Source organism: Rhizoctonia solani, chromosome 10 (assembly GCF_016906535.1).
Source record: "Rhizoctonia solani chromosome 10, complete sequence".
In the NCBI taxonomy this organism is placed as follows: domain Eukaryota; kingdom Fungi; phylum Basidiomycota; class Agaricomycetes; order Cantharellales; family Ceratobasidiaceae; genus Rhizoctonia; species Rhizoctonia solani.
Window position 1 is genome coordinate 623,475 of NC_057379.1, and position 16,935 is coordinate 640,409.

General features: G+C 48.4%; 6 protein-coding genes across 6 annotated transcripts; 3 read left to right on the plus strand and 3 right to left on the minus strand.

Moving 5' to 3' along the window:
- Window positions 1-224: 224 nt before the first annotated feature.
- RhiXN_08374 (uncharacterized protein) lies at window positions 225-2,081 on the minus strand (the record flags this gene model as incomplete). The annotated part of the gene is made up of 6 exons (XM_043328190.1): window positions 225-440; window positions 494-591; window positions 642-706; window positions 758-1,728; window positions 1,777-1,850; window positions 1,913-2,081. The coding sequence occupies 6 exons, from the start codon at window positions 2,079-2,081 to the stop codon at window positions 225-227; spliced, it is 1,593 nt and encodes a 530-aa protein (XP_043183575.1).
- A 3,059-nt stretch (window positions 2,082-5,140) lies between these two features.
- On the plus strand, window positions 5,141-6,766 carry RhiXN_08375 (S-adenosyl-L-homocysteine hydrolase; the record flags this gene model as incomplete). Its single annotated transcript, XM_043328191.1, has 7 exons — window positions 5,141-5,159; window positions 5,212-5,347; window positions 5,416-5,699; window positions 5,758-5,870; window positions 5,927-6,049; window positions 6,100-6,311; window positions 6,361-6,766. The coding sequence occupies 7 exons, from the start codon at window positions 5,141-5,143 to the stop codon at window positions 6,764-6,766; spliced, it is 1,293 nt and encodes a 430-aa protein (XP_043183576.1).
- Window positions 6,767-7,429: 663 nt separating this feature from the next.
- RhiXN_08376 (endoglucanase cel12C) lies at window positions 7,430-8,497 on the plus strand (the record flags this gene model as incomplete). Its single annotated transcript, XM_043328192.1, has 6 exons — window positions 7,430-7,582; window positions 7,635-7,785; window positions 7,847-8,079; window positions 8,142-8,256; window positions 8,316-8,393; window positions 8,451-8,497. 6 exons carry the CDS (start codon window positions 7,430-7,432, stop codon window positions 8,495-8,497), a joined length of 777 nt encoding a protein of 258 aa, XP_043183577.1.
- Window positions 8,498-9,595: 1,098 nt separating this feature from the next.
- Window positions 9,596-10,606, minus strand: RhiXN_08377 (uncharacterized protein; the record flags this gene model as incomplete). The annotated part of the gene is made up of 2 exons (XM_043328193.1): window positions 9,596-10,498; window positions 10,553-10,606. 2 exons carry the CDS (start codon window positions 10,604-10,606, stop codon window positions 9,596-9,598), a joined length of 957 nt encoding a protein of 318 aa, XP_043183578.1.
- An 869-nt stretch (window positions 10,607-11,475) lies between these two features.
- Window positions 11,476-12,554, plus strand: RhiXN_08378 (MYND Zn-finger protein; the record flags this gene model as incomplete). The annotated part of the gene is made up of 2 exons (XM_043328194.1): window positions 11,476-11,518; window positions 11,575-12,554. 2 exons carry the CDS (start codon window positions 11,476-11,478, stop codon window positions 12,552-12,554), a joined length of 1,023 nt encoding a protein of 340 aa, XP_043183579.1.
- Window positions 12,555-14,982: 2,428 nt separating this feature from the next.
- RhiXN_08379 (uncharacterized protein) lies at window positions 14,983-16,870 on the minus strand (the record flags this gene model as incomplete). Its single annotated transcript, XM_043328195.1, has 6 exons — window positions 14,983-15,254; window positions 15,606-15,986; window positions 16,051-16,319; window positions 16,380-16,620; window positions 16,683-16,754; window positions 16,822-16,870. The coding sequence occupies 6 exons, from the start codon at window positions 16,868-16,870 to the stop codon at window positions 14,983-14,985; spliced, it is 1,284 nt and encodes a 427-aa protein (XP_043183580.1).
- Window positions 16,871-16,935: the final 65 nt, after the last annotated feature.

The window sequence follows — 16,935 nt, forward strand, 5'->3', positions numbered from 1 at the left end:
TCGATCAGATGTGGTAAGAGCGGAGAGATGCGATAATGCGACAGCGCTGGTAATCGTTGAATCGTGTATGTGTGCGCGTGGCGAGGTGACAGCGACCTAGCCGTACGGGAGGGGAATAAATAGATAGCATTATGGTACATGCACCTGAAAGAACGGCAGAAAATCAGGAAAAGGATGCGAGTGATGTGCAAAGGGATGTACGTACAGCGAAAGATCTGGCTCGCTCACTCGCTGCTGGTGCTTGCGTTGGCGGCGTTGTTATTGCTACGCTCGCGTCGTCGAGAGGAGGAAGTGGCAGTGGCATGAGGCCTGTTTTCCCAAGCATGTTCACCCTCGCCTTCGACCCAGACACCGCTTTTGGGATCACGCTCAAAGTCACCATCTTTGTATCCAAAGCGCCATTGGAGGAGCTTGAGCAAGGGGTTGCGTAGAGCCGGATCCTAAAAAAGGCTATTAATTGGGATGATTAGACGAGGCTTAAATTGGGACTTACCATACGGACGCTCTCGCCCGGGTGATAAGAGCCTACGCCATGACGGGCAAGGGACTCTTCAAAGAGGGCCTCTTCGTATGTGCATCCGCAGTTGAGGTCTGCAAAAGGGGGTTAGAGAGATAAGTGGGGCGGTGGAGCAGAGACTTACGGCCAGGAGGGGCCATGCGGGGCGGGAAAGAGCGACGCTCGCGGCGGCTATCGTGCCAAGCGCAGCTAGAAACCAGTCAGGACAAAGCCCAATGACAAACGATGATAAAAACTTACAGAGCATTGCCGGCGCGGTTAAGAGAGCAGAATCGCTTGATGCGAGCCTCGGTTCTGGCATCCCAGCTGCGTTGGAAATCAGGCGAGACAGCGTTGTCAGATTGGACATTATCTGTCGAGTCCTTGTTCTTTTCGCTTTCGAGCTCGACAACACGCAATTGGAGGAGATCGTTCATAAACTCGAGTTCGCGGATCTTGGCGCGCACCGAGCTCAGTTCATTTTCAAGTTGATCGCGAGAAGAGGGGGGCGAGGGGACAGTGAGGCTCGGGTCGATGGGGATGTTGGGAGCAGGCGAGTTCATGGGAGATGGCCCAGCTGACGAGGCAAGTGCTTGGGCAATATTAATCGGGGCCTGTGAGCGCGGGTGGAATTGGGGACTAAATCCAGAAAAGGGAGATGGGCCGGGGCCGAACGCAAAGGCGGGAGTGCTGGCACCCGACTCGAGACCGAACGCCGAGGGATCAAAGTCAGACAGGGACGAATCATCGCGTGTAACTTGGCGGCCAGCTCCAAGCCAGTCGATCGCACCAGGAGGAACAGGCGAGAATGCGAGCGCATCGTCATGCAGGCCAATCGCATTCGATCCTCGCAGGCCATTCACATTGTGGGCCTGGAGGGCAGGAGACGAGAACGTGCGGTGGTGGACGGGTGGGCGGCGGTGGGTGTATTGGGCAGGAGAGCGAGGAGACTCGAATGTATTGGTGAAGACATAGCCACTGGCACTGGGGACCGGGAGCGAGGCACGGCGGTCCTCAGCAATGGGAGGCAAAGTCACGCGCTCGTCGTCGCGGTGCCAGTGGTCCTGGCTGGGAGGCTGGAAGCGGGACATAGAGTCGGGCAACAACAAAGCGAGGAACGAGTCGTCCGCGGTCTCTTCAGAGCGTGAACGCTTGGGAGAAGGTCGCGCCGCCGGCGATTCGGCACGGCGCTTGACGGTGGTAGTAGGGGACGACGTTGCGGCGGATTGAAGCTGTGGATAGGTAAGCATCTAGTCAATCCTCTGCTCATCGCTACTCACCGACAAAGAATTGAGTTTGGGCGAGCCGTGCAATTGCAGGTCGCACCGACAATCAAGTATGTTTGGACGAGGAACTGAGCGGCAGTCGAGCCCAGCCGCGGCTTATATCTTTACTGTCCGCCTTCATGCGACCTACCACATCCACCGGCATCTATCCCCAACGCCGGCCCTGTCCCACTATTTTGGGTCCCATCCCCCTCTCCCCTATTTGGCACAATCCCCTCGCGGATGCATCTATCCGCTAGGGTCCCCAAGTCCCGAGCTCGCACCGCACATGTGCATGTCCGCCGGGCCTTGCTTCCCATCCTAAGCCCATGTGCTTGTCCCGATGTGGCCTTGCGTTCTCGTCAGTCATCTATCGGTCCGATCTCCTCTTTCATAGTCATCATCTGTCTACGTCTAGGCGTAGACAACCCACTTTTGCCACCCACATCGACCAGAACTGATGGCCGTCCCATTGCGCATACACACTTTGCCTACATGGTGTTTCACACACAACTCACATGTTACAGACCAATCAACAAGGCTATCGCACTTGATCCATGATACAGATAATGAAAGCACAGCCACACGGTCTGATATGGTATCATGTAGCAACAGCCCCGTTCCTTCCCGTGGTGCGAATCAGGCAATGCAGCCTTCATACATTAAATGGAAACTATGTTGTCATAAACTAGAATGCCGGACCTCGGTCATCCCATCCCCGAAAACACCCTCGCCACGATATCATACAAACACCCGAGTCTCATACCTAGCCAGCCAACCTCATAATTCGCTCAATCCGGTCTCTTTCCTCCAACCACACTCAACCGCCCATATTAGGCAATCCACCCATCAACTAAACACACGCATGATAAACATGTTAACACTCATCTTTCAACATCATCATCATCATACGGTCTAGAAATCGGATCTCTGGCCAGTCGTAAATCGCCCTCACTCTCACACGGGCGGGGAGAGCTCAAGTGTCGGTCAGGAACACATTCCGGTCCATCTGAACTTGGACCCTTCGCATATTTGTGTAAATTTCCCTGAAACCGCACGCGAGCAGACGGATCTTTTTTATGTATTACCAGCATGTAGTACAGCGGACATGGTCCAGAGAGGATGAGCGGCGGGGTTGCTATGTGTGTGTAAAGTTGGATGGATTCCGTACGTTGACTGAAACCTCCCCTTCTATTGCGTATTATGCTCCCAAAAAGGTGTAGTACAATAATTTGTGTTCCCCCATCCTCATCCTCCCTACAGAACGATCAGATTTCCCAATAAACTTTTTTTTTCACTTTTGCGGCGGAAGTATATGCGTGGCCCCGGTAACTCAACCTCATTCATTTCGTATTCGCGGGCGTACTCCGGAATAGTATGGATGTTCCATTAGCGCTGGTGGATCTCCACAAAAGTGGCAACCAACGGAACGACTATACTCCGTTATTCATGTTCGTCGACCAAACTATACTCCGGCCCCAGAGCGACGTCATTTCATTTCCGTGGGGGGGAGAGGGCGATAGAATTGTCTCTTGTCATCACTTTCTATCTTTCACCCTACGCGGACGATCGTGCGGTCAGAGCTCAACACCCTCCCCGCTGTTCCCTGAAACGACCCTAGTCGTCCATCCTTTAACCCTTGCTTGTCGTCATAAACCCACTCTCTGCCTCTCTCCCCCCTGTCTCCAAGGTTTGATTTAATTGGGATTTAAGTTCAGACTGACTTGTTCGAGACTTGGTTCTGTAAAGTCTGAAAGCTTGCGTGACAGACCGAGCAAATACAATTCCAATGTCGGTCGACTTGACATTTTCAGATGTCGTGTTTTTTAATATGAGAAAAGGCAAACATTCCATCGCGACCAAAACGACCATACGAGCACCATCACGGAGAACATAGCCTATCGCCAACCCATCCTGCGTCATTTTGGCCCCGCTCTGAGCTGTAGCCTCGTATAAATAATAACGATAGCGATACCCGAACGCGAACAAGGAACAAAATCATCTAGAGCGCTTCAGAACCCCCCACACACGGTGGCGATGCCCCCTCCGGTGTCTTTCCATAAAACACCGAATAGACTCTTTTGTATATGCTTACGTGACGAACACCGGCTACACCTCATCTTGTATAATACCAAAAAAGGTTCAATTCGGGTTGCACTATAGGTGCGCCTCCGGTGATCATAACAGTACAAGGGAACCCATCAAGGAAATAAACAAAAAAAGAGGTAGCGCTATCTTATAGTGCGAGGTTTTTTTTTAAACCAGAGGCAAAAGACGCGCATACCCGTCTGTAAGCTTGGCTTGCGGTCGTGTGACGTGTTTACTGTTGCGGCTCTCAAGTGGAGTGGGATATGGACCTGGACTTTTTTTCTTTCTCTTCGACCTTCCGATCCCGACTTTGGCTCGTTGCTACTGTTCCCCCTCATGTGTCTAGGTTCTGTATCGAAATCACGCTGGGAATGTGACTGACTATATGCTCATCTGTCTCGGACGAAACTAACGATCGAGTGGACGGCGCGGTAAAGGTTGTGCAGCACTCATTGCCGTGGGAACTCAAACCCGCGTTGACCGAAGAGGTTAAACTCAAACAAAAACGCTACTGTGTATATTGTTACCACCGCCTTCGAACAAACCCTCTTCACTGTCACCCTCCCCCCTCACCTCTCCGAAACTGGCGGAATGTAAATGTAAGCGACAGGCGACATACGTCACTCTAGTCCGACGCTGACATGTTCAGATCTCGCCACGCCATCGTCCTAGGCATCGTGTTCCTACCATCACCGAAGCGAGTTGATCACAACGCTTGTTGTTATGCGGGGAGGAAGGGGAGTTGATAGGCTTACATTGTATCCGAGGTAATGATGTATTCTCCTGTATGCGAATCCACATTGACGAGCGTGGTAATTTCGACCGCGGGCCGATTTGGACAGCTAGAGTCATTAATTAGACTCGGTCTGATGGACAATTATGGTAGCTGACATTCGGAAGATCCTGGGGATGGGTGTACAGTGTACGCGAGTGAATCCATTAGGCCCTACGACAGGTGTACACTTGAACTGCTCGAGCTCGGCAATTCGACATTTGGGTCGGATTTGGTCCTTGACAGTACTACCACTATTTTCGGTTGTCGTCATTTTCGGCACCGGCCGAAAAAGATAACTACCAATTCGAGATTTATCTAGATTTCTAAGAGACGAGTGTATTATGTGGGTTGAGGGTGCCCCTCGCGATCGAAATGTGAAAGTGAAAGATCGTACTATCGGGCACGTGCATCTTCAATTTTTACGCGCTTATAAACTTTTCGGCGCGTACTCGCTCCACCCAGTTTTCTCCTCCATCTCCAGCCCCCACTTGAATTACTTTTTTTCGCGTCTTTAAGATGGTTTACAAGGTTGCTGGTCAGTGCAAATCGCATTTATCGACCTGGACATGGAGTTGACGCGCGTATAGACATCTCCCTCGCCGCGTTTGGCCGCAAGGAAATCGAAATTGCCGAAAATGAGATGCCGGGTCTCATCTACATCCGTCAAAAGTACAAGGAAGCTCAGCCCTTGAAGGGCGCTCGCATCGCCGGATGCTTGCACATGTACGCCCTCTGATCGCCTTAAAGTTTTGCGCAGATCTGACCCCGGTTCATTTTATTATTACCTACAGGACCATCCAAACCGCTGTGCTTATCGAGACTTTGACCGCCCTCGGGGCTGAAGTTACCTGGTCTTCGTGCAACATCTTCTCCACTCAGGACCACGCCGCTGCTGCCATCGCGGCTACTGGTGTCCCCGTTTTTGCCTGGAAGGGTGAGACCGAGGAAGAGTACACGTGGTGCATTGAGCAGACCCTGGCTGCTTTCCCCGGTGACAAGCCTTTGAACATGATTCTCGACGACGGAGGAGATCTTACCACCCTCGTTCACGAAAAGTACCCTCAATATCTCCAGGGTGGGTACCTTGCCGATCGTGCTGATTATGTTATCTGATAAACAAACACGTGCGTTAGACATTCGCGGTGTTTCTGAGGAGACCACGACGGGTGTGCACCACTTGTACAAGGCCTTCCGTGAGGGAAAGCTCAAGATTCCTGCGATCAACGTCAACGACTCGGTTACCAAGGTTTGTAATAAATTATTAATTTCCTTATTTGCACACTAATTAATCGGTCATGATAGTCCAAGTTTGACAACTACTATGGATGTCGCGAATCGCTTGTTGATGGTATCAAGCGCGCAACTGATGTGATGCTTGCCGGCAAGGTCGCTGTGGTTGCCGGATTTGGTGATGTCGGAAAGGGCGTAAGTCGCATAGCTGTGGTCTCAGTCTCGTAACTGACGCGTGGAAATAGTGCGCCGAGTCCCTTCGTTCGTATGGTGCTCGTGTTCTCGTCACCGAGATCGATCCCATCAATGCGCTCCAGGCGGCTATGGCGGGCTATGAGGTCACCACCATGGAAGATGCTGCGCATCGTTCCAATGTATTTGTTACCACCACTGGTAACCGGGATATCATCGTCGGCAAGCACTTTGAGGTCATGCCCGAGGATGCCATCGTTTGCAAGTGAGTCGATATGCATTTTCATTTGGTCTGGAACTAATATGCTGTGTAGCATCGGTCACTTTGATATTGAAGTTGATGTTGCTTGGTTGAAGAGCAACGCCAAGCAGGTCGTCAACGTCAAGCCCCAGGTCGACCGCTTCACCATGCCCAACGGCCGCCACATTATCCTTCTCGCCGAGGGCCGTCTTGTCAACCTTGGATGCGCCACTGGCCACCCTTCGTTCGTCATGTCCTGCTCCTTCTCCAACCAGGTCCTTGCCCAGATTGCTCTCTGGACTCGCCCAGGCGACTTCCCTCTCGGTGTTCACATGCTTCCCAAGGAGCTCGATGAGGAAGTCGCTCGCGCTCACCTTGCGCAGCTCAACGTCAAGTTGACCACTCTCTCCGATGTCCAGTCCAAGTACCTCGACATTCCTGTCAACGGCCCTTACAAGGCGTCTCACTACCGCTACTAAGCGCTCGATTGCTCTCTCTCTCTCTTTACGGACTGATTTCACGCTCTCTCATCGTCATCATCTCGCATAGGTCTCAACGCCTTTTCTTGCATGTATCATTTTTTTCATTGTGTTTCAACTACATATAGGGGATTGTGAGATGGGATATTTTGTAGTCGTGGGCCTCAACAGCTCAGCCTGGCCTCAACGGCCAAACCGAATTATATAATTTAAACTGAATGTGTCGGATGAAAGTTGATACTGTTGCAAGAAAAAAGCGGAGAATTATGTTACAACATGTTCTAATGTCGTGCTCATTGGAATTCTCGCGAAGAAATGGAGCGGCGGCCCGTCGGTTGTGTAGCTAAATAAGCTTGCCAGCGTGGATTATATAATTCGGTCCGTCTTGGCATGGCTGACACGAATCATTTTGAACGCTCAGCTGGTCTAAATACATTACGCCGAGCTTCTTGCTGGCAGCGCATATGATCACATTCTTAGCAACTCTGGTAACGATTTGCGTAATATTTCACCTTCTTCCCATTTTGCATGTGGAGTCGACATTGGGTTGCTATCGTTCGAATATTCGACTAAAAGCGAAAACCCCCGTTTGTCCATTCTGGCCGCAATATAAAAGTATTCTTCCCAAGGCTAATTCGACACGGTTCCAATCGGTTTACCGACATGTCCTTCAAGCTCTTTGCTATCGCTTCGCTCGCACTCTCTACTCTTGTTTCTGGCTCTCCGGTCGAGACCGGTCTCGCCAAACGCGATGCTGAGACCTCGTTGAACAAGCGTTTCAATGTGCTCAAAGGCCAATGGGATTCCGAGAACCTAGTAAGATGGCTATTTTTAGGCATATATCACTATTTTGCTGATTTCTTCGAAGAATAACAATTATTACATCCTCTACAACAACCTCTGGGGAAAAGACGCGGGCAGCGGCTCCCAAGAAACTCAGGCGACCTCGGTCAATGGCAAAAAAGTAGCATGGAAGACTACCTACAACTGGTCCGGTGGACAGTACAACGTCAAGAGCTGTAAGTGTCTTGGTGAAATTTGGCCTGATTGCAGTATTTGATCACGCATACATCTCCATAGACTCGAACGTTGCTCTGAACAGCGGTCTTGGCAAGAGGCTGTCGGCGATCAGCTCCATCCCGACCGGATGGTACTGGACCTACTCGTCCGCATCTTCCTCGCTTGTTTCCAATGTTTCTTATGACCTTTGGCTGAGCACTTCAGCATCCGGATCGAACACTGACGAAATCATGATTTGGCTCAGCGCTCGCGGAGGTGCTGGCCCCATTGGTTCTCAAATTGCCACCGCCTCGGTTCGTGACATAGTCTTATCCCAGCGGTATTCATATTCAACTGATGTAAATGTCATTCGTAGGTCAACGGCGTTAGTTGGAAACTGTTCAAGGGTACTGTCTCTACCTGGACAGTCTGGTCCTTCGTGGCTTCTTCGGAGCTCACAGGGTTTAACCAGGACCTCAAGCCTTTCTTCAGTAAGCTTCCTTTGACTTCTGCCACATACTAAACGCGTTCTAACTATATGATTTTCTAGCCTATCTTATCAACAGCCAAGGTCTCTCCAACTCCAAGTATTTGACTGGTGTACAGGCCGGAACCGAGCCGTTCGTTGGTAAGTTGGCTTGGCTTTGAAAATATCGGCCTTTCAGAGCTTGACACTCTATTACAGGATCTGCAACACTCACTACTACCGAATACAGCGTTACCGTCAACTAAGAAGAGGGACGGACAGGATCACACGGCCATTGTTCAGGCTCGGGGAAGACACTGTAATCGTTTATCTAGCTATTACAATACACACTTTAGAACTTCCAAAATGGGATAGTTATCCAAAAGTAAGTATGAAGTTGCCGAATAGTTTCTGCGAATAGGGAAAAGTCCACGTGTGTGATGGCTCCCACTATTGCATACTATACGTACACTTTCTTCTTATTACCGGTGCTTAGAGAATATTCGCATATCCCACTCAAGCGTGGTATTGGCCGGGTATAAGACCCGAGCACACACCGGGCCGGGTTCCAAGCGCTCAAACACGGGCCTGAATCTAAGATCAGTTCTCACACATCAAGCTAATTACCCAGCGGTTATGAGCGTGAGGTCTAGACAACTTTTTGACAGCTCCAAGCAGACCTATCGACCTGTCAGATTGCACCAACTGTCCAGCGTGTCCACTCTACTTTTGACAGCTCTGAGAATCCCTCGTTCACTTCGGCGGTCGAGGCTCAGCTGGCTATGTGAAGTTTTTGACAACTTCGTTAGGGCTATGTAACTTCTTTATTCTAGGCGTACACATCAGTGATGTACATTATCGAGGGTCGAATATTCTGACTGATTTGCGTGCGGAGTTCAATCGGTTGAAGTTCCGGAGACGGGTGCTGACCCACTGTCCATCACGTGAGTGCCACCCAGTCACTTCAATCAACGCGTATGCGTGAGTATTCCCACGTTCGGACGTTTCCTCATAGTCAGTCTGAATACTTGTCGGTGCGCGAGTTCACTTCCAGTTTAGTGTTATACATTGTGATATTAACCCTATACTGAGTCCGTGGCGCGTAGTACACTCGACAGGTAAAATCAAGAAGGTGCCGGCCCCGAGAACATCCTTCTTTAGAGTCACTTGTTGTAACTTAAAAATACCCTTCGTTGTATTCCCACTCAGAGCTATAACGAAAAGTAAGGTATAATGGCTCCCAGAAGTGATTATATTATCAGGACATTGGCAGGTCGTACACTTAGATGAGCAGGGTGCACGCATATAGGCACTGAAATACAGATCCGGGCGAGTCACCAAGAGAGAAAAGTTAGGAAATAAGTTTACGCAGCACCCGCCAACTGGGACGGAGTGAGGGGTATAGCCGTGCCAGTAGGACGGGCCGGCAGGCCAGTGGGGCGACCCGTGAAGCCTGAGGGGACTCCAGAAAAGGCAGGGGGCTTGCCTGAGAAAGCAGGAGGAACGCCCGAGAACGAAGCTGCCCCGGAAGGTCTCGGGGGGCGTCCACTTTGAGGGCTAGCTGGGAAACTAGGCTCAGCACGGGCTTGGATGAGTGATTCTGGAGCTCCAGACGGGGCAGGAGGTGCACCCGAAGGTGGTGGCCCGGTAGGAGCGGGTCGAGAGCCGGATTGTGGACGACCATGAGGCTTTCCGGATTGAGCAGGGGGGCGGCCACTAAAGCTACCGGTTGGCTTGGGCGGGCGGCCTGTAAAAGATCCAGCTGGAAGACTGGGCTCGGCGCGGGCCTGTACCGAAGGGGCTGGTGGGAAGCCGGAAATGCCTTGGGGAGTGCCGGTAGGCGCACCTGATGGCCTTGGGGGAGCGCCAGAGAATGGAGGCAAGCCCGAGGCTGGAGCCCCACTTGCGTTAGATGGTCTGGGGGGCAAACCAGAGAAAGGCGGTGGTGTGCCTGATCCAGCAGGAGGTAGTCCGCTCACAGCTCCTGAAGGTCTAGGAGGAATCTGAGATCCTGAGAAAGTATCAAATGCTCTTGCTGCAAGATCGGTTGGCTTTATGGGGGTACCCGAAGGAGGGGGAGGAGGTACACCACTAAGTGAGCCACTGGGTCTCTGTGGCACCCCGGAGAACGCCGGAGGTAGGCCAGAGAAGGATCCTGGCAGTCCCGATGGTGCGCTGATGCCAGTAGGGCGATGTGGCTGACTATCTGCTGAGCCAGTTGGGCGAGGAGGAAGACCACTGCCGTTTCCAGAAGGGAGTACTGGCGCCTGTCGTGAGATGCCATCAGTCTCGGTAAACCTACTAGTAGCACTAGGACTTACAGCTGCGGTCAGGCCGAAGAATACAACGAGATAGGCAAGTGTCTTTGGGTTCATAGTGATATAAACGAAGAAATAAGAGTTAAGAGTAGTTGCAAAAGACTAGCTGCGAGCAAGTGACTGAAATGGAGCTGAATGCAAAAAACTGGCTGATGCTGAGTTTGAGAGAAGAAGAGTAATGCTGTTGATAAGGGTGGAGAATCGAGTATGTATTTATATATTCACTCGTTACCTATGTGCAGATATCTGGCGTACATATCCCTGACCTTTTCAAAATAATCGAAGCATTCGCCGCAGCGCGGTCTAATATTACAAAACCACGCATTTATCCAACAGCACCTGATTCTTGATTTTTGATTGATACAGTGATTTAAGAATTGTGAATTTGAGTTACTAAATATGCTATTATAACTATTCTAGGTGAACAGGACAGCGCGTTGTCCAGGTAACTTCAATGTGCTGACGCCCGCAGTACATGGGAAATTCGTCTCTAATAGCCTGCATTTACACAGTCTACTGCGCAGCCAAGCTCTGGCACCCGCTCAACGAGTCTCAACATCAAGAGCTTCTGGGCTGCGCAGTCTCACGTGAGTTGGGTGCATAATACTCATTGAACAAGATGACACCGATTGTGGCTGGCGGGCGCGTTTTTTGTGGCGATGCATACACACACCTGAGTTTGAATTTGCCACCTGGAATCTGACATCTTCTTCGCCACCAGAAACTATAGCACCATCCAGGCCCGTTAACAAGACCTACCACTAGTTATTACCCAAAGGGGTTTGTTCGGTAAGCTCTTGATACCCAATAAAGAAATAAAGGTGATAGGAACGAGTTTTCACTTTGATTTCGGTAGATAATGGAGCGCAGCTGCCACCATTGCGAAGCAGATGAGCCTGGATTGAACGTATGTTCAGGGTGCCATAATGCCTGGTATTGTAGCTCTGGGTGCCAAAAGGCTGATTGGAAGTTCCACCGTTTGAGATGTCTCCATCCAAGCAAACTCACATCTGCAGATCGTCTAGCCATCCTAGTGTATGACGATTTCCTTCCAAATCACCTTGATGTTCAGCTTTGCCGAGACTATGGGTTCGCTCGAGCACAATTTGAACAAAGTGAAAGTCGGTTGCTTAGCCTTTTCCAAGGGATCATCACCTATGGGAATATTGATTCACGCGAAATCCATCGACAGAGACTTGCTGGTACTCTCATTGATTATATCAAAAACTATTACGAAAACATTCCGGCGTATGCCCGTGGTGGCTATTATCCGTGGTTCTTAAAAAATCAGCATTTACTTGCTCCACCTAAATTTCCTGACATGTCCACTGCTATTCTGAGCAACAGTGAATTCATTCAAAGGGCGTGGTGTTTTGCTGGGGGACTGGTGACTGATGACCTCGATAGCATCCAATCCCATACGAAAGACTGGCCGGAAGAGAAGCTTCGTGCCTTTAGATTCGTGCAATTACTGCTTCACACAAGATTTCAGCTCTCTCCCGATCTCCCTGAGTGGGTTCATTTCGGTTTCTGTGGATGCAGTTCGCCCAACGAGGAAAAGAATCTCTGGAATTCCTATATCGAGCTGATCCATAAAGTCTCGTTTGAACATTTTTACACCGCATATGATGGTTCGTCTCTCCCTGATCTTTTCTCGGCCAACGGGTTGGAGATCACAAATCCATTCGTCCTTGACGTCCTCAGCGGCACTCCACATATGACAAAATCGGTCTGGAGTCTCAAGCAGTTCGCTCTCGGTGACTACGCGAGGTTGAAACCCTCCTCGATTGTTGACTATGGATTCATGAATTGCGGGGGAGAGGAGGATCTGGTCTACTCCCTAAAAGAAGTCTACCATCGTATCCTCACGGCTCCCGGTGCCAATCCACTAAAGCTTCATGAGGCCTGCCTTCAAGGGAAATTGTTTCGATATGCCAAGCAAGTAGCTGAGGTGGGACCTAGGTTTGCTCCCTTGATGAAAAATATATACCCTCTTCGTGAATAACGTGTAAGCATAATTATTAAGGTCTTAACGTAGTCGAATCACTATACTAAAGCTATAATTAGTTGAAAATAGTTGAGCGGAATCTGCTTCCCGGATTTGGAGATTGGTTCTGGTGATGAATAGCCTATGTATTTACCAGTCGGGGAGGGGCTTGATTTTACTAGCAGTACAAATAAATGTAGCAATATCCTCAGTTTCGTATAAGAATTGTCAACTTGCGGTGAGATTATCTCCGCAACGAGTAGGCATTTATGCTCAGTTCAACTTATGGTGCTAGTCATACGTCTATTATCTTTTACCTTGTGCCCAAAATATCCGTAAAAACCTAACCTAGCGCCCAAGTAATTATGTTTTGTTGGATTGACTGATGGGTACATTTCCTCCTCTTGGGACTCAGATTTGTTGCTTTTGACCCACTTTTATGTTTCATCTTACTTTAAAAACTACAATGAGTAACTTATAATAATATACCAAGCTGTCATTCATAGCCTATTTACCCCAATTTGTGTTACAATTATTGTTCGCACAGCTAGTACATTCGCATCCACTAGTCTGCATACCTTATATATCAACACCATCCATAATACTATCGAAGTAAAAGCATATAAGTAAAATAGGACATTACAAGCACTCTCAAAAGTGTGGACAGAGCTGAGGTACTGTAGTCTTTGAGCTTACGAATTCAGAGGCCGGTGATACTATGCGCCCTTTTTTAGTTGTGCCGCTAATTTTGTTTTGCGGTCCTAGAAAGGAAATGGTATTTTTCAGTTATAATCTGGGCCCCACAAAGGCCCTCCGGTTGAAATGGATTGCTTGGTCTTGGCTTACGCTCTCCCAAAGGAGGAGAGCCTGTGATGTTGGCGGATAATTCTGCTTCGTGTTTTACAGCATTCTTGAGAAACTGTACCCCTGCGAGTTTCAGAGCTAGTAGATACATTACAATCATGTGTGTGTTTATATATTCACCCGTCACCTATATACAGATATCTGGCGCACGTGTCCCTGACCTTTTCAAAATAATCAAAGCATTTGCCGCAGCGCGGTCTAATATCATGCAGCTGTGCACGTGTCCAACAACATTCAATTCTTGGTCATTTCTAGCCATTGATTGATACGAAATTTTAAAGTCGCAAACTTTATACACCAGACCGTTTGGAAGAATGATCCAAGGTGAACAAGTCACCATGTCGCCCAGGTAACCTGGGACCTTGCCCTTCGAGGCATTTGACGCCCGCAGCACGTCGGTAATTCGTCTCCAATCGCTTGTGCTGTATATTGCATTCCGCAGCCCAGTTCTGGAAAGCATGGCTACGTAGATAGTTTAAAGGTCTGGACCGAGTTAAGTTCGCGTGTAATTTAAATGACGACGGTGGGCTGTAAGCCTTTGTGGCTAGTATGTACTTATGTGGCTACACACATCTTGGGTCTGTCCTAGGAAGTAAAACGGGTGAATCGAAGTCACCCACAGGTAAGATTTTTCTCGCCACCCTGCTAGTAAACTTCAAACAATCTTTTGTATAGCTGTGATATTCCAACTACTTGCTCCCAATACATAATCTTGATTTCAAGCTTTGTAACTGCAAGAGATATAAGGCAAGCGAAGCTAACCGTAGGTGAATTTGATTCACCCATTTTACTCCTTAGGTCTATCCCCAAGCCATCTTTATCAATCAATCGATCAAATATCCTCCAAATAGAAAGTTCCTTATAGATAATGGCATATTAGTTGGCCATTACAATTGTGAATCATTTTTGCTTCAAGCCACCGACCAACTCACTTGGCTCTTTTTTGACCGATAGGATGGTTATCACGAACCTCGTTGTTCCAAAATCTCTCAGCTACACATCATATATGAGCAAACATTTCTGAAATCTAAGTAACTTGTGTTATGTGAGATTAGTCGGAGATAATCCATCCACAAAGCACAATTGCGCATTGATGCGTATGGATTATGTGGACCCAGAGTCTTTCGAGTTGGAGAGGGTCGTGAAGACTCTCAGGTAGATCTACTTGGTCCCATTGGTGTGAATCTGTTAGTGCTTCAAGAGGCCCGTCTTGAAGGATTGTTTGACTATGCTAAAGTAGTGGCCCGTATGGATGTTAAGTTCGCATATCTGATGAAAATATCTACTTACTCCCAAAATAGTATACAATTAGAGTCATTATCAGTCTGTTGAGGTCAAATGTCATCTCAAACTCGTATGAAAACTCCGATCGTAAAATTACCTCTGAAAGTATCCCAACTAATTGTGGTAAAAAAACATTCGCCAGTAGAGAGAGGCTTGAATGTACGCGGACACATTCTGCATATCTTATATACCAATTTTATCTATGAAGCTGCCGAGGCATAAACACATAATAACATAGTACATACACTGCCAAAAACGGAGCTAAAGATAGTTTTATATAAGCCTTGAGTTTATGAACTCATACACAAGTGATGCTATACGCTCTTTTTCGGTCGTGCTGTCGATCCTGACTTGTGGGTATAGGCAGGAAATTATCTTTTTCCGCCCCAAGCTGAATCTCCGCTGGTAACCCTCCAGTCGACAGGGATCTTCTAGGTCTTGGTTTATGCTCTTCCGAAGAGGGGGAGCTTGTGATACTGGCCGAGAATTCTGCGTCATGTTTTAGAGCGCTTTTGAGAAACCGTGTGCCCGCGAGTTTCAGAGCCGATAGATACATTACGATCAGGTTACCTATCACGGCAACCCAAATTAGCAATGCAAGGACCAGTCGCCTGTCCTCTATTGGAACATATTGTGGCTTAATATCCAAGTCGGCACACTTCGTTGTCGGAATCTCCACCGTACGGCCTGCACAGACCCAATGACGAGTGGTAGCAAAGCAGAGGACCATTGGGAGAACCAAGAATAACACAGAGTTAAGAATAAGAATTGTAATATAGAATGTGTGATACGCCGTCAGGTTTAGTAATGAAATTATAAACGGACTACCAGAAGTTCTTGGCACGCGAAGGTAACCATTTGAGATAAAACAAAAATGACCGCATAGGTTCGAATGACATAACGAGCGAGAAAAAAGTTCACAGTTAGTTGTAATTAGGTTGTATGCAGGCCATGCTTTCGAAAGAACCTCCAGTCGATGTGATAGATCAAGCAAGGTTAAAGGATACCGGGATACAGCGGATAGTACCCGGTAATGAGATATAGGGTCTCTCCATTTTGTATTTTTGCTTTCATTTAGACCCAAGAGAGCAAAGGATCCACGTAACGCAGTATCGTGCAGTCCAATTCTTCGGCGAGAGTAGACACGGAAGTACTGCATCAGAAGGTCTGGTATCGAGTCTGGCAGCTTTTTCAAGGTGGCCTTTTCGAATGCTCTGAAGCGTGCCTGATTAGATGCGATGAGACCAAAGCTAGGATTGGACGATATATCATATAGATCTATGATTTGTTGAAGAAGGTAGCCTATGCGATAAATGTATCATCAATACAGCTATCAAAGTGTGCTCAAGAGCCCGTATATACGCACGCTCTGAGCATTGCATTTTATAATTGATCTCATTTAACAGATTGGCAGCAGCCTTCCGTAAGTCAACACAATCCTCCTTGATTTGGATAACCGATGACCAGTGGTGAAGGTCTGCAAGGATGTTGCTTCCCGCAGGGTCTTCTTTTAGCAACCTCCCAAGTTCGGAACTTGCCTCTTCAATGTGCACACAGTCCTTACTATACCCACCAATACCAAAACTCCCCATGTGCCAACGCACGCCTTTAGTCAAGGAGCCCAAGTTGCCTAGACTGAGTTCAGACATGATGTTAGCCATCAAATTAAATCCGGTAGGATAATAAACTTATCACCGGTCGATACGAATAATGTACTCGACTCCCTTGCTTTCGACAAACAACACCACATACTCATGGCGAAACGGTAAACGCTTGCTTTTTCGAAGCTGAAATCGCGATATTATAAGTTTCCCCACAGTCGAAGAATTGGTCGTCAGCTTCAGGTCTCTGATAAAATCCTTTAATTCCAGAGTCGTTCCGGCGGAAAGGAGGGGAGTTCGACTGAGTAAATGTGGTCCCAGTGCTTGTTCTACGTCTACCACAACCTAAACGTTAGCATAGCATCCCCACGTCCTCATGCTACTGAGTCAGACATACCTCCATTACGTATTCGCCTTGCGTGTTCTGGTTGGAGACGACCTCGATGAGGCAGTCGATGAATACACCAAACTACATGTTGAAATTACAAATTCGTCAGTATTTTACGCAAGTTTCGCCTATCTTAACATGAACATACTTATTGGACGTAAAATGCTCATCATAAAGGCGCGAAGTGCATTAGCCATGTTGGTTGAATTCAATAGCTTGAGGGAGGGGACACTACTTGTAGGCTTGCTGAGATGGTTCAGGA